We start from the raw sequence: 17,726 nt of genomic DNA on the forward strand, positions 1-17,726 counted from the left end.
CATGCAATTTTTTACAGCAAAAACTGAACGGTGAGATATTACATTTGGATTGCCATCATCATGCACTTGAAATCGTACTGCAGAGTGTGTCCTTAATGAAGTTCTTGCCTTTCTTAGTTCTAGATCAGATATTCAATTATTTAAGCGCTTTAAAACTTTGTGGAAAGATCTCCATCATTCAGAACTTATAACATTTTAATTAAGTACACATACCACTTAAATTCTAAAAGACGAAGTTGATGACATATTATTGTTCGTAAAAAACGGAATTGGGAAAGATTACAGAGAGTTCTCATAACTTGTAATATTTCCTGGTGAATTTCCTCCTACAGGGATATGTTTTCGGTAACCTGGAGCTTATCCCTGAGCCACATGGGTGGCAAAAGAAATTTGTTTGAAAATTTTATATTTAGGAAACAATTTAAATTGACCTTACATGAAAAGAAAGCAATTCAATGCTGTTTTACAATTAAATGCTGTGTGAAGATATGGTTTTTCGCAGCAACCCAATCGAGGCTCCTTTGAATAATATAATATGGCTGAAAAACTAGCAGTGTACAAAATGACGACAAACATGCAGCAGGGGATAAACTAGTAGCTTTGTCCGTATTGGATGAAGGAATTAACTTCGAAGATAGGAAAAGACTAGTCCAAAAAATGCTTGTAATAACGAAGACTTGTCTCATGACTGTTTATAACAAATTTCAGATAACAGCAGATGATTTGGAATACGTTCTTAGTAAAGATCTTCCTCTTTATAGAATCAATTTGGAGTCAATAAAACTGTTTGATAAGTTACAAATAAAAGTTTTTTTCCCATTTGGTTCTGATTCACGACAAAATGAAGGAATCTATTTAAAGGGAAGAGAAATCGTTAAAATACTGGAAATTGTGACTGATACAACTGAAAGAGGAGCACAATATTAATCGAAGAATTTCACAACTAATTTACCAAATATGAGTCACAAAGTACAGACCGTCCAAGACCATCGGAAAAAATACACACTATCAAGATACATTGAGAAAAGCGTACGATTAAGGAAAGTTTCTAAAGCTTTATTTCATTCTTATTCAACTTAAAATCTTTAGATGATAAAAAGTAATTAAAAAGATTAATTTTAGTGCTACCTCACTGTAAAAATATTTTGCAAACCTAGGAGAAACGATGTACTGGCTCTGAAGTAAAAACTCGAAGATTTGTGGGAAAATTATCAAACGTGTTAAAGTTCAACGGCCTAGGGGCACGTGTTATTTAACGATCGAGTTCAAATTTTGCACACGTTACATTTTATTATAGTGTCACAAAACTAGGGGGCGTCACTTGTTGAATTCCGGAAAAAAAATTTCCCATATAAATAAGGACCACCCTAATACATATATGACTCCAAATCAATAAAACATGCAAAAGATAGCAAAAGCTATAGAAATATTACACTAAAATTGCAAAGTTTACATTTCAAAAATTTTAAAAACTATTTTAAAGAATTTTTTTTACTATCATGAAAAATTTCGGTTTTTTTCTTTAGCATTTCCCATTTGCAAGATTTACAAGATAAGAGCACAGAAAAGAGCAAAAAACATAAAATGAAGAAGCATATATTATATAATTTAAAACTAGTTAGCCTAGATGCTTATAAAACGTTCAAGTATTATGTAACTACATTGGTAAAATTATGAGGATGATTTTCCTAAACGGGATTCCGTCTCGTTGCTCCCCAGTTGAATCTTATGCCCCCCCCCCCCCACCTTTTTACATAGACACCTCGTAGATTTAAAAAGAAACAGTTTCTGTTTGGCCACTTAATGAAGTATTCAGTTAAACTTATTAAAAAGAAAATAAGCACAGAGATCAAAAATAGTTCGTCATAGTCGCATACTTACGAAGTTACACTATTTCTATTTCAAGATTAAGAGCCAAAAGCAACTTTGTTCCGAATGCTAAATACGTGCTTTCTTCTAATATGTCTTTAAAATGCGTCGGACGTAAAAACTAGAGATGAGATTAAGAAGCAGCTTAGACGAGACATGTGTCGACGGCATTTCAATGAGAAACGTGTCTTACAAAACTTTCCCTTAATTAAAGTTTGAAAAAAAAAAAAGTCGAATGTAAGCGAGCAAGTAAGCTTGCTTATTAATGAGAGGAAAACAAATTTTTTTTGCTATAGAGCTTAAAGGAAAAGTTTTCAAAAGCAGAAAACTTTTCTCTATATCAAGTACAATGCTTTTAAAACGTATTTAATAAGATAATTTCATACACAAAACTAATTTTAACGATGAACAATATTCCGCATTTCATGAGAAATCAATTGCCTTACATAACATTATGACTCCCAACACATTTACTGCTAAGCGTTATTACTTTTATTTGTTGTAATATATTTTTTTCAGTTCTTGAAAAAAAAAAAAGCCAAGTGGAAGTCAATTTTACACCCACCTCAATATCGGCGAAATTAAGGCACAAGTTTTCGGAGGAAAATTCATGATCGTGATTTGGAGTTAAAAAAATCATTTCTTCAGAGAGAAAAATGGAGTTTTGCAATATCTATCTCTATTTTAGCAACAGCTATTCTAGATGCGTACTTCTTGCAAAAATGGTCAAAATAAGGCGCGGAATTAAGATATTGAAAGTTTTAAGCAAACAATAAATTTCGTGAAAGAAATAAAAAATGTAACATTTTTTACGGATCCTAGGTACCCTGATTTGTATTTACGGAACTAATCTTCATTAAAAAATAATTTGTGACAACCACTTCACACAATAGCAGACCTTTGCACCTTATTTGGGGGAATGGGGTATATTGGTTAACAAGGGTTTAAAACTATATGTGTGCAATGTGCAATCTTCAAATCTTACGAACTTAAGTGTGTTTTTACTCAGCATAGCATGTCATTTACATTAATATTTCAATAGCAATGATATATATATATAATTATTTATGTCGACAACCTGTGATTCTTCTGAAAGTGATACATTTCTCGTTAAAACTATATGATCAATAAACTATATGATAAAATTATTCTATTGATTCTTGTTACAATAGATTGTTTCATTGCGGAAGTGCTGTTATTTCATTAACATGAGCAAATATAAAGCATGGCGAATAAATTAAATAAAGGAAAAAATCCACCTATGTTAAATATTCGATGCTTTCTTAACAACGCAAAAGAATAGATGCGTGTACACAGATATGCACTTTTTAAGTCCCGCTTCTTGAATTCATATTTTTTCGACACTCATAAAATACGTTAAACAGAGTTTAGTACTTAATTTAAAGAATTGATGTTTTTATTAGCCACGGGTATTCAAAATCGGAAAGAAAACGTTGCGTTATTTTACAAAAAAAAAAAAAAAAAAAAAATGCGCGCAGTAACTACTTTGAAAATACACTAAGTTGAAACAACTGTTCAAAAAGAATTACTTCATTTTCAAAATGAAATTAAAAAAAAATATCTATGTATATTTTTAACAGTAATTTTTTTCAGCAAAAATTTTTTATTTAAACCATTTTTTGGAATAGTTTTGAACAATATCGAGAAGGAAATTTAAACTCTGTCAACCAGATCCTAAGATACAACCCTAGTTTGAATGCAAGTCTTTTTTTCATATAAGACACCCCACTCCGCTAGTTAGTGGGAAAAGAAAATTTTTCACCCCTTTATTCCTCTTAGGAGAGAGGAAAATTAGTTGATTAAAACAGAAAAACAACCTCTTTCGAAAAAAAAAAAAAAAGAATTTAACATCGTTCCTCAATTTAGTATTTCTGCAATTCAAATTCTTTAGGCGAACCAACCTTGAAGGAAACTCGAAGTTGGTAGAAAAAGAAGTTTTTGCTCGACATTTATTGTTTTTGTTTCGCGGGCATATTTTACCAGGAAATGTCGAACATTTTGCAAGGTCGCTCAGACTCCGTGACTTAACAAAGGCGTAACGGATAAACTACACATTCAAATACCAATCCTCGTAAATTGATTGCAAAAGAAATCCCCTTCTTTAGATTCGATATTAAAGATGAGAGCAAAAACAATTTTTTTAGAGAAGAAAATTGATTACCGAAGTGCCGTTGTTGCTGTGACACATATAAATCTTCTCGCGCATAGTATAATAAAAAAGGTTTAATGATTCAAGGTAAAGGATCAACAATGAATATCATTAGCCTATTTTTAACTAAAAATATTTCTTTGAACTTTCTTTAGTCAAATTTCTGTAAGCTTATTCTTTGTTTTGTTTCTACAAAATTTCGTATCATACATTTTTTTCTCATTTCGTAAAATATTTACAGACAATGCTGATCGGTATGTGATTAAGTTATTAACTCTTTTTGTTTGAAATACTTGTTTTGCTTTCTTTGTACTTATTTACGATGTTGTAATTTCATATTTAGATTCTTGGTGTCTGTGAATCTCTATTAATTGTTAAATAACTTAACTCTTTTGAAAAACTTATAACATAGAGATAAATACATTTGAGAGCTAACACAAACTACACTTAGGTAGATACGGGTAATTAAGGGGAGATTTGGAATAAAAAACTATGTATCCGAATCAACAAATTGTAATATTAATTAATAGGGTCTGGTGGGGGAAAGTGGTCAATGGGGTAAAGTGGTCATACGTCAAATAAATGACTATAGCTTGGAAATAAATGTTCGAATGAATGTGAAAATTTTATTTTAGGTTCGGGGAGTTAGAAACTACATTTTGAATACAAAATTTCCAAACCTGGCAAAATTTTATTTGGTAAAAAAAATATTTTGTGTAAAGATGAAAATTTTAAAAATCTAAACACCTCTTTTAACTTCTTTGGGAAATTTTGTTTGTTAGAATTATGAACAGATTGACGGCACAGGAAGCTTCCTACATGTCTTAAGATTGCTTACTCATTAGCAGTTAGCTGAATATATTTTAGATCATTTTTTAGAACAATTTCAGTAAGATGGGGTAAAGTGGTCATAATATTAGGCTTAACGAATATTGTTCTTCTAATGTCACTTAATCTTTAAGTATAAGGCACATATGAATTAAATATTAATTTCACTTAATATGTATTGTTTTTACCGTAAATGGGGTTAAATATACGAGTATATACGTATGCATACGCATATACTCGTGTAGGCACGTATACAAACGTATTCACATAAATGCACCAATAAATACGTATATGGGTATCTGCGATATGGGTATTTTTTATCTATGCAGATATACATTCGACTATACAAGTATATACTTGCTTTTACTCGTATGTATACGAACACTTATATACTCAGGTAGACACGTATATACACGTACGTACTCGAGTAGATACTTACATACAAGCATATGACATACAAGTATACAGGGTTAGTTTAAACTCTTGGGAAAATTTTTACCAAGTGTTAGAGGGGAGGATAAGAAGCAAGAATCACAAGGAACATATGGTCACAAACACAATGCTGACGCGCTACATGCACGCAAAGCCAAAGACTGATGGATGCAAAACAGGTCACAAATTTGTTACACTAAGAGAATTTTGCACAACATTTTAGGTAGTAAGAAGGTTTTAAAGCGATTGAAGAAATTTGCGGCCCTCAGCTGTAATGCATGCGTTGCAATCACAAAGCACTCTGTTTTAATAACGAGACTTTTGAAAAACATTCATCTGTCGCTGCGTCTTTGTTGCGATGCGTGTATTAAAACTACTACGGGCCGTAACTTTTAAAAAGTGCTCTAAATATTTCTTAAAAACTAAATTTTGAGTAAAATCATCTTTGTGTAAAAATTTTTTGACCTGTTTTGCATCCATCAGTTTCTGGCTTTGTGTGCATGTAACACCATAAACTCCTTATTATTCTTTGCTTTTTATCCTCACCTCTCACACCCCTCAGATTTTTGCTCAAGAGCTTGGATTCACTCTGTAGGCATACACGTATGTAAGCGTATATACTCGTGAATACATATATGTACTGGTTGACGAGTATGTACGGACACATAAATGTACGTATATACGTTTTTTCAGGTATATAATTGTGTTTACACGTATACATACGTATATACTCGTGCTTCCATATATATGTGCATATACGTGAGTAGACACGTACAAACACGCACTGGATGCATCCACGAATTAACTCGTGTATACCCGTATATACATTTATGTACAGTTATGTATATACCCACATGTACACTTGTACATATATGCGTATATACGTCTACTATACATGTATATACTCAGGTATGCACGGTATCTACTCATATATGAACGTGATTACTCATGTTTACACGACACGTATATACTCGTGAATACACGTATATTTTAGTGCATATACTTGTAACCATAAAAATAACTGAAATATACAAATATTAAGGTTATTTAATACGGATTTGCATTTATTTTTAACTATGACCACTTTACCCCATGCTATGCCCACTTTCCCCCATCCCATGGGGTAAAGTGGTCATAAATACAAGGAGAAAAGAAAATGTTATAAAACTAATTAAATCAATATTTTTTTTCTAAACTTCAATGTACTGTTCTTTAATAATGCAATGTAAAATAACAACAAAAAAAGTTGAGGTGTTTAAATTATTTGTTGTATTTATTATCCACCAAAGTTGAAAACCTACGATTTTATGACCACTTTACCCCACCAGACCCTATTAATTATTCGTAGGAAAAAACACCTTCGAAATTAGACTAGAAATTAACTTCCACAAAAGGGAAAGCGAGTAATCGGGGAAATAGAAAAATAAAAACATTGTGCAGAAAAATGCGATTCATCTCACAAGCTAATTATGAAAATATCATTTTGCAATCTTTCCGCAACTTTTGTTTGATGATATTCTATTAGTTTTAGCTTTTGAAGCCAAATTTTTACATCAATAGATTTATTTCGGTTCTGTATCATGGAAAAAGAAATCTACATTTAAAGTATAAGTAGATATAAGTTAAATTGAAACTTATTTTCAGCTAATACCGAAAATACCGGTATTTTACCTCAGCAAATACCGGTATTACGAAATTGCAAAAGTGCTCGAAATACCGGTATTCAGTATACCGATATTGCAATCACTACCTAAAACCAAATTTGGTAGGCCTTATTAGCCACTGACATCGTGTACAAAGTACACAAAAGTACAACAATTGGTTTATATACATAATTCAGACATAAGAGATCAATAAAAGCATTGACAACAGATAACTGGAGTGCTGAACTATATCTGAAAGTGTAATATTACAAAAATAATTTGACATTCAGTCGGACGATTTTTTTATTACTCATGTTGCACAACCGCTCCGCGCAAAGCAATCGGGTCGCACTGGTCGCAACAAGTGGGTGACACGTCGCGACCAGTATGAAGTGCCATCTATGAGTGCTAGCTACCTACGAGTGCGTCCTTGAGTGGATACGAACATTTAAAATTGTATTTTTGTCGTTTAGGCCTTATTAGCCGACAGACTTTAATTTCCGCACCAACCTTACATTTGGTTAATTAAAGTAGCAAATGATACCTTCTTGAAAAGCTTGGTAGACGGTCCTTTTATTCCAGGTTGAGCATTGCTGCTTTACAGTTCATAAGCCTAACCTGTTTTATTTCACCACAATGACTGTTTTTATACTAGTGGTACCCGCACGGCTTTGCCTGTAGTAGAAAATTAAAAGATCATTTGGTCCACCTGTATAGTAACAAATAATGGATAATGAATTCCTCGCCAATTCGCTATGTTAAATGGCTCGCCCATATTACGGTTTCACGTTATGATTTCGTAATTTACTACTCCATGTGGTGATAATTTGTTCGGAAAAATTCTTAAAATTGAAATAGAAAAAGAAAAAAATCGAATTTTTGAAAAATCGCTTCGAGGTGCACACCCCCTTGCTACAAACTAACTATGTACCAAGTTTAATGAAAATCGGATGAACGGTAGAGGCGCTATGCGCGTCACAGAGATCCTGAAAGACAGAGATCCGGACAGAGAGACTTTCAACTTTATTATTAGTAAAGATAAACATGTATATCCGAAAATAACCGAACTTTTGTTGGATGTCTTTTCATCCACAACTCACTTATTTTGCATTGAAATTTTGTAACTCCCCGTGACACTTGTACACAGTAATCTTCAATTTTGTGTTATTATACGGTATTCCTTATTTTTAGAATAATCGTGGTAATATGTTTTTAAAGCTAATGTTTTTTTTTTTTTTCGAAATAGGATCCATTTAACTCAGGAAAAAGTTTTGAATCTTCAACCAAATTATCCATAGGCTTTTTTTAAGTCGCGGTTTGGGGAATTTTCTTTTGCTCTTATGTCACGGCTTTTTAAATGCTGGAACATCATAGTTAAAAGCTTAGACTACGCCTTACAAACATGGAAAATATAGTATAGACATTTCCATTTCATAGTAAGGGATATCTTATCAAAATAAATCTATAGTTATTAAAAATAGAAGAACTTAATGTTTCATTACCTTAAACCATTGTTCAAAAAGTATTTTATCAAAAGTTTTTTTTTTTTTTTTTTAATCTTCAACGAAAGATTCATAGAATTGTTATACAGTAAAACTCCTGAAATAACCTCTGTTTGAAACTTGAACTAATTTGGCGCAACAATTTATTTCACTGTGTGAAAAAAAAATCGAAATGTCAAAAACTTCTACAAATAGATTACAAGGAATTTCTATATTGACTGTAGTCTAACAGAAAAAAAAATTATATTTGGATCAACCTGATTGAATTATTTATGTTTACCAGGAAAAGATTACAATGGGTCACAAATGGGCACCAATCAATCAGTCGTTGACACATTTCTGCTTAGTTAATCAAAATCGAATATTATCTAAAGAGATTGTATTATTTTTGTTGACCAGAAAATTGTATTTTGTAAGACTTGTATTTTATTAATGCGTATTTTTTTTTAAATCAAAGTGAAGATGGATAAGTTGAAAGTTGAAAAACCTGGCAATGAAAAGGGGAGGGGGGGGGGACGGTCTAGAAGAGTTTATACACTTTTGTTGCAATAAACAGCTAAATATGGAGTACTGTCGCTTCTTACTTGCCCTAGCTGTCATTTCCTTTTTAGTATTTAACACATTTACACTTTACAATATTTTTTGTGAACTATCTGTAAAGCTGGGCAAAAGTGTACAAGCGTTTGTTGTGAGATCCAACACAACAAACTAGAAAAAGTATAAGATCAATAATCCTGAAACTCGAGGGACATTGACAATTTAGGGTGCGATTGAAAAAATGCTTATATTTGAAAAAAAAACAACGATAGTGGATAAAGTGCTAGGAGAAATAAATTGAAAATAAACTCGGAATCTTTTCTGTGTTGATCGACTTATCACTGTAAATAGTGTGCTTTCATCAATACATGACAGAGAGCTTTCTTTTGATAAAGGACATATTGAAATTAAATTACTCTGTAGCCCTGAACTAATTTTAAATTGTATTTACAAACCCGTTGTTGATATGTGATGAATAAATAAATATTTTTTAAATAAGAGGGGTGAAATTAATAACAAAACAATGCAAAAAATACCAGGTAAATATTTGAACCGTAAATTATTTCAACTAGTCGATTTTGACTCTGCGGAAATTACTAAAGTTTAACGAGTTTGAGTTAAAAATATTTTTAAAAAAATTTTATGTGTGCAAAATCGTTTCCAAGAGTTGATAAAAATAATTAATTTTCTAATTTTGCATCAAAGAGTATGAGTTCTACTGCAGACTGGTTTATTCTTTAAAAAAGTGATAACCCTTATCTGAAAGTAAATGGAAACCCTGAACACAATTATAGATTGTGATAACCTCACTCCCCCCAGCCCCCCACTCTCAGGAAGAAATTTTTACTGCTATTAAAAAAACAAAGCAATCTGTTTACTATACAAAAATGTCTTTCCAACTCCATTAAAAGAAATTTGTGGGTTATTTATTCCTTCAGTAACGATACGCTCCGTTTTCACGCAGCCTGTCACATTGTCCCCGAACATTGCGTAGAGACGCAGAACTATCCCGCTTTCTGTAAGTTAGCAAATTGAAAAAAAAAAAAAAAAAGAAAAAGAAAAAAAAGGGTACGAAATTTGAGCTCCAGATAAAATAGAGCGGCGATCAAGTTAGTCACGTAACTGAAAAAATAGAATTAACTAATCGTCCAACTTTAAACACTAGTACGCGATTAGTAGATCAGTGTATAGAAAGTTTTTACCATATCTGGCAAACATTAGCCAATTTGGCTTTCTTGAATTATCACACTTGGCAAATCAAAATAATATCAGCGTAGCAGTTACTATATTACCTTGTGGGTAAAAATACGGAGAATGTACTATAAATATGTAAGTGTGGTAGTACAATTGAAGCTTTTAAAATTGTCAAAAGGTGGTGCAGTTCTTCCAAATGCCAACTATTTTTGGCTAGTTTTATGTAGTTTTGGCTATTTTCAAAACTTAATCTGACAACTCAAGTCTTAGAGACCGACACATAGAAAACAGAGTGTCAAATTGCTCATATGTTTAATTATTTATAGTGATTGATTATGTGTACTTTTATATATGTGTCTATTGAAATCTGAGCTACCATTCATCATTTTCATCTGCTCATTTCTGTTCTTTGTAATAAGCACAAACTGTTCTTTAAACTTTTTTTTAATTAGGCATGCTGTTGCCTAAAATTCGAAAGTATTCCATTTTGATGAAAAATTTTTCTAGCCATCTTCGTTATTCATTAAAAATCAATTGATCAAGTTATCCAATTATAAACTTGTTTTTAATATCACTTTTTCGAAAAAAAAGTTTAACACTTATGAAGGGAAAAAATTGACTTAACAGCATGTCAATACTTGTTTTATTGTTTAGTAAGTGAAGTAAGATTGCTCAACGAATTGTTAGACAACTAAGATCAATTATGAAGTAAATCAATTATCAGTTTGAAAATATTTAATATTTATGAAGATTACCGCCGATGCGATGAAAACAGACCAAGCACATACTGTACGCATCTTTTTGAGGTTAAGATGCTCCCTCAATGCATTAATTATCAGGCATAAAAACCATTTCATTCTTACGAAATGAAAATTTAGTTTAATCGAAGTACTGAAGAAAATACATTTAATTCCGCATTTTGCAGTGTTTTTCATCAATGCGATTCCATAAATGAATTAAAATGTTTATCTTCCAGTCCATATCAAGGTAAAGAAAAAATGTAACCAGGATAATAATGCATTGAAAATTATTTGGAAAACATGTAAAAAAGTTATATGCGATTGTACTCCAATAATATTTCCGAATGCCTTCGTTAAATATGTTTAGAAAGGATGTCATATATTCAGGAAAATTCTCATCAATTTAAATCTCGTTTTAGGAACACGTTTTTCAAACATTTTACTCCTTAAGTCTTTTTTTTTATGCTTCAAGTTTTTTACTTACGCATTAAAATTAAAAATACATTTAACAGAAAATTTAAATTTGATTTTTATTAAAAAAATCAACGTTTAAAATTATTTTTCCTTTTTTATAGAATAGTTTGTCGTAAAATTGTTTTGTCCCACTCAATAGTATACATTACAGCCTTAAGAGTTGGTTTTGCTGAAAATGAATTAGTTTGAGAAAAAAAATATGTTATCCAAAAACTTGGTAAATAACAATATCCGCTACTTTGTCATTTTAAGTATTTTATCTTCTCATGCCTGTATAAACTCATCCTATTAATGTTAAGAAGATTGCATTAAGCTCCCTAAAGACTTGTCAAGTTTTTTGAAGAATAACTTCTGAAGTTTAAGCATTGAAAATATTAATTTACTAAGCTGAAAATTCAAACTTATGAAACAACGATTAAGGACTTACGCATAGAACAGTGAATCAGATTGTTTCAAAACTTTTCTAGTAGAGTTATTGGTAAAGGACTCTATACATTTCAAAATCAAAAAATCGAAAATATATATTTATTTATTTTGGACACTTTCAAGTACGAAAATTTTGGATACCTAACATTTAAAAAGACATAATATATAGGGACTCCATATTTTTTGTCGATTATTATCTAAAATATTACCCTTAATGAAGCTCAAAATACTTTCAATTACAATGACGTGATTGCTAAAAACACAGGCGTAGAGTAATCTAATAGTTATTCTCCATCTGTGGTCAGTAAGCAGTTTTCATGTCAGCAAGTGAAAATGCAACCTGTGGTCAGCTAGTGAAAATGTAACCTGTGGTCAGCTAGTGAAAATTAATCTACAACATTTTTATAGGTACAATTTAATTTATTTAGAGAAACCTTTTGAATTAATCTCATGTGAAAATATTATTTATATGGTATGTGATCTGCTTTGGATTCGGAAGGGTATCAAGTGGTCCTCAGTCGTGAAAAGTTTAAGAACCACTGACCTAAAGAATTAGGTTTGTTGGATTACAGCGAGGATGTTGGTAAAAACAAACCCTCTCGTTTTCAACCACATTACAGTGGCCGCCGTTTATGTGAATCACGTTTGTTCCATTCTAAACAGATTTGATTCTATAAAGTGGCTAATTCAATAAAGCAGAATTTAACTCTTTTTGACGATTTGATTCATTAAAGCTGTTGATTCAATTGACCACTGGTTAACTTAACCGGCGTCCACTGTACTAGTTCAACTACGTTAATATACATATGTTTAAGAACTATTACGAAGCGACAACTCACTACAAGAAACTTTGGTTGCACTCAAATATTATTACTATTTCTAATCTCAAAACCTGGACTGAACAATCCAAAAATTACGTTTGGAACTCAATAAAAGTCAAACCACAAGAATACTACAATGTGCAATCAAACAACCTTTCTTCTTGAAACCTTAACTTCTGTTTTTTATTTCTTTCGTAACGTGAATGGTGAGGTACACTTGTATGTAACTTCCAAATATTTCTTATGCACTGTACAAAACTTAACGTATTAAATAAAAAAAAATCTTTTCATTATGAAGATATCTAAATAAAACCAAGCCGAAAGGGACATACACTTTCACATAAGTATATATGTAAACATGGAAAAATGTTCGAATGTAAAAGTGTTTTCTGGTGTGAAAGACACGAACTCATTGGTTACGGGCCCGGTTGAAGAATTATACGCAACACATTTCCCATATTTACAGGTTCCCCAAAGAAAATGATAGCGCCTTTTCATTGATAAAGGATATCTTATTTATAATAGCGAAATAAAATTAATCTGTATCAACTATTTCTCTGCAGTCCGAGTTTTACTAAACATTTCAAACGTCACTTTTTTTTTTTATTTCTAACGAAATTTATCAGTTTAATTTTTTTTCTGGCGATATTCGAATCTGAAATAAAATTCATCCTCGCTTCTTTCCTTAATTCCTAGTCACTACCTCAAATGATTTGGCAACAGCGGGTCTAATCTGAAGTGAAAGTCTCGCCTGGGGTATATATGCGGAACACGGGAGAAAGTGCATTAACCATTGTTTCGTAATACAGTCAAGAATAAGTCAGAAGAGGTCTGTTTAAAACGCTATCTGTATTTGTAATTTGTTATTCATAAATGGGTCTGGAATAGCGATTGTTAAGGTGAAAGTTTCATGTACAGTGACAGCTCACGTAAGTGGAAATGCGTAGGTCAAAGCTCATAAATTAAATATGTGTGCTTACGCATAGCTGAACTTATAGTGGAAAATTAATTAAAATGTAAATGCAGATTTTTCTCATAAACATTAAAAAACTAAAAACACAAAATAAATTAACAATTGAAAAAACAGTCGAAATTTATACACTAAAATATCGAAACTACTAAAATAAATTTGCAACCACCGCTTACTCAATGTGTGTCAGCAATTGGTATTAGCTTTTAAAACTAAAAGTTGTGTGCTGGAATAAAAGTTACTTCTATCTTTTGAAGTTAAAATTTTTAAAATATATTTATGCAAAAACGTTCAATATTTCTACAACTTTGGAATTCGAAAAAACTGAGAAATACAAAACAACATTTCAGTCTATAATACTTTCTTTCAAAATGTTCAATTACTTGAAAAATAGCGATTTTGCGTCCGATAATTTTCGAAGTCTGAAAACTAAGTTTCTTTCGAAAGGTTTAGTCACGTCAATGACACAAAAGTGGGTTGGAAATACCATAATAATCAATTTATACTTAAAAGAAATTATGCTTCACAATACAATCTTGCAACACATGTTAAATCAGAAAAAGCGAAGATAATGCGAATATCATATGTCCCCGCAACAGAAGTTACTAATTTCAAAAAATTGAAAAAACGTGCTAATTATTGACAAAAACTAAACTTAGTTATCTTTTTTGCGACAAAACTAGAACAAAGTTTATATAATGGGTGCGTGGTGGCAAATAAAAATTTTTAATAAATAGCGACACATCAATAAAATATTAAAATTTAGAGGACTTTTTTATGTTTAAGATATACAAAATTGATTAAGACTTCTAAAAGCAAGGAAAAATTTCAAAATAAATTTGTGCATATTGTAATATTACAGGAAAAAAAAGTAAGCAGCTGAAAGTTATTCAGTATAAAATTTTGTTGCCTCTCAAAGCTGTGTTTTTTTTTTTTTTTTCCAAGTTTTATCTCTTATGTTGCCAGAGTGCGATATGAAGTAAGTAGCAAATATACTTGAAAACTCATTAAAATCCCTACGTTTCATCGCATTATAACTCTGATAAGATTTTTTGTGTTAAAAATATGGAAACTACACACATTAAACGTACCTTTTAATTCCTATTAATAGTCAAGTTCAGCATTTCTTAGGAGACTTATTAAATTATTAAAGTACTTTGAAAAATAATAACGGTTAAAAAATGAAATCCATGGCATCTTATCCTTTTTTTTTCCTTCTTGTAACAACACGAAAAATTTAAAAGTACATACTTTAAAATCTCAACAACGAAGATAACACAAACATGACTTACCTAAAATTAGTAGCAGCCACCAGAGAAATTTGGATGAAAAGCAATAAGAAATCATTTTGAAGAAAATGCAAGAAAAATAATCTAAACAAATAGTGCGAAGCAGCAGTAGCCAGGTTACTAATGCAGACTTGTCTTCACATGACCCTCTTGAAATAACTTAACTCACACAAAAATCACCAAAGTCTAAGAATTCAGTAAAATTTCCATGGCGTGGACTCCACTGTCCACATACAACCGTAATCCTTGAGCATATCGAAGCCCGCGACAGAGGAGGCATTTATGACAGAGAGAATCAACTCTCACGGCATCAGTTAAATAAACCGCTAACTGAGGCTGCTGTGGAAACGTGCGAAATCCAACCACCTGTCCGTTCCGTTACCTTCCTCGTTTTGGTTCTGGTATGGGAAAGAACTTTCAACTTCAAGTTTCTGTTCTTAACGGGGCCATGAGTGAAACTGTTGTCGATAGGTGGCGCTTAGGTGTTATGCAGAATGTGGCTAAGGTAGCGCGCGGATGTTTGCGGTCTTGAAAAATTAATTGAATCATCTCTTGCGAACTAGAAAGACGAGTTGTAATCGCTTTTTCTTTTCATTTGGAAGGGGAGAAATGTAAATTTGACGAAAAGAATTTTTTGCATTAAAATAAAAACAATCGGTTTCTATTGAAAAGAAATGTGTCCAAACATTTAAAAGAAAAAAAAATCATTTGAATTTTGACTTCTTGAATTAAAATTATGTTTCTTGCAATCACGAACTGCGATAGGACCCTTCTCGTTGGGCTTCTTGTTTCTACAAATGAAAGGAATGGAAATAGCCAAAAAAATTGCAACTGTCATCTTATGACTAGTGATTTTCTAGAACAAGTATTACGACGCGGTATATCCATAAAAAAGAAATAGAAATGGTGATTAGGATGCGGTAATAAAGGTATTTTATGGCTGATATTTACCAGTACACTTAGCATAACGAGTATGTACAGCGAATAACGAAATGTAATCTTTTTCTTCTCAATCTAAATTGATTGGAATTAGTAATCTAGAAATATTGCATGAAGATGAAGTTGTGCTGTTTGCGTTTATCTGTATGGGACTTTTTTCCTGAAAAACGTAGTTTTACACAAAAAATCCCCCTTTTTTAAATGTAAAGTCTGCTTGAGTTAAGCACTGAAAAAAATATAAATCAAAGTAAAACGCAGACGATTTGTAACTATTTTGCAGTAAGTTACCACCCTAAGCGAGGGCAAAAGCAGAAATCCATAACATACACCGCCGAGCTGAGCTATTGAGCTGGCGGTGTATGTTATGGATTTGTAACTATGACGACAAAAATTATACCCTCGAAATAAATATTAAAAACAAGTGTTGTCATAGTAATCTGAAAATCCAGAGCAACAGCAACTTTGATCAAGTGAGGATAATAAGTAATTCGTGATTGTTCAGAAGAAAAAAAAACAGTTCTCCCCCCCCCCCTTTGTTGAATCATTGTGGAAAAGCCGTTTTAAAATTTATGAACTTGACCCTGAAACATACGCAATGCAACAATAGGCGAGAATTATATGGAGGAAAGTTATCACCATCAATTTGTCAAGTAATTTATAAGAAAGCGGTTGAAGATAGATGGAGCACATTTGTTACGAAGACTATCTAAACAGCATTTGAAAAGACGCCAGTTTTTTTTCTTAGTATTAGAATTTTAAATTAGCAGACCTGAATTCGTTACACATAAAAAATGTTTTAAGATTAATGTTGTGAACAGAAATTTTTTCAAAACAATTATGAGTAGCAAAGCTTGCTTTTCTTTATTAGGATAACACAGTAATATTCTAAAATAAATAAAAACTACATTTTTCCTTGCTTAAAATGTAATGTACATATTAAAAGTATTCAGGGAAAAAAACTATTTTTTGTTTTCAAATCCTTTTTGACTTTCATGTTTCTTCGTTTGAGATTTCCTCGCCACACATTACTTTATACAACTAAAAAAAGCTTTTTTTTCCAAAAGAAAAAACTCTCTTTGTAGTTTGTATTTTAATCAAGAAAATAATCTGAATTTTTTATCCCTTTTTACTTGATTTCTTTGTTAAAATACTACAATAGTATACTAATGCAAAGAAGAACAGCATTTTTCCATGCTAAAAATTAAAGCTGCATGTTAAAAATATTCAGATACAAATCCTTTTCGACTTTTTTTCCCCTTCATTTGAGATTTCCTTTGCACACATTACAATATGCAACTAAAAAAAGTTTTTTTTTCAAAAAAATCTCTCATTGAAAATTATATTTTAAACAATTAAATTATCTCAATTCTGGATTACTTAAAAATGCCATGCAAGAAAAAACAACACTATTAAAAGAAATAGTAATCAATTACGAGTACATAACGCACGCGTTATGTACGCTCGTACATGATTAGTTTACATTTTAAAGTTAGAACAATCATGTTATTTTATGCATTTTGTTTTATTAGTAGAAAAATTAGTTCGTGAAATCTTAGCAATGTAATTCATCACCTAATTAAATGTAACTATGCATAATTTGTTTTAACGAGTAACAAGCGAAGCGAATTTTTTTAGTTGTAGTTACTACTCAGTTGAGAGAGAAAGAGAGAAAGTTATTTCATAAATTTTTTATTAGAATCTTTTATATTGTAAAGCTCATAATTGATGTGTTTGTTTTTTCAAAACCTTATAATTTGTGTTTTATCATATATTAATTTTGACTGAAAAATATTGCCATCAAAATTAAGTTTAAAATTCGAGGAATAAACGAACATTTATGTGGAAGTTTCCTTCCTCAAGTGAGAGAATTAACAAACGCCTCGTTAATTGTT

At 31.3% G+C, this 17,726-nt stretch overlaps 1 protein-coding gene across 1 annotated transcript in view; it reads right to left on the reverse strand.

The window, feature by feature from the left end:
- Positions 1-15,284, reverse strand: part of LOC129223434 (uncharacterized) — an 89,250-nt gene extending 73,966 nt beyond the window's left edge. Inside the window, exon 1 of the mRNA XM_054858045.1 lies at positions 14,899-15,284. Coding sequence (XP_054714020.1) covers positions 14,899-14,953 — 55 coding nt within the window. The 5' untranslated portion in view covers positions 14,954-15,284. The remainder of the gene's footprint in view (positions 1-14,898) is intronic.
- Between the last annotated feature and the right edge of the window lie 2,442 nt (positions 15,285-17,726).

Source organism: Uloborus diversus, chromosome 5 (assembly GCF_026930045.1).
Source record: "Uloborus diversus isolate 005 chromosome 5, Udiv.v.3.1, whole genome shotgun sequence".
NCBI lineage: Eukaryota > Metazoa > Arthropoda > Arachnida > Araneae > Uloboridae > Uloborus > Uloborus diversus.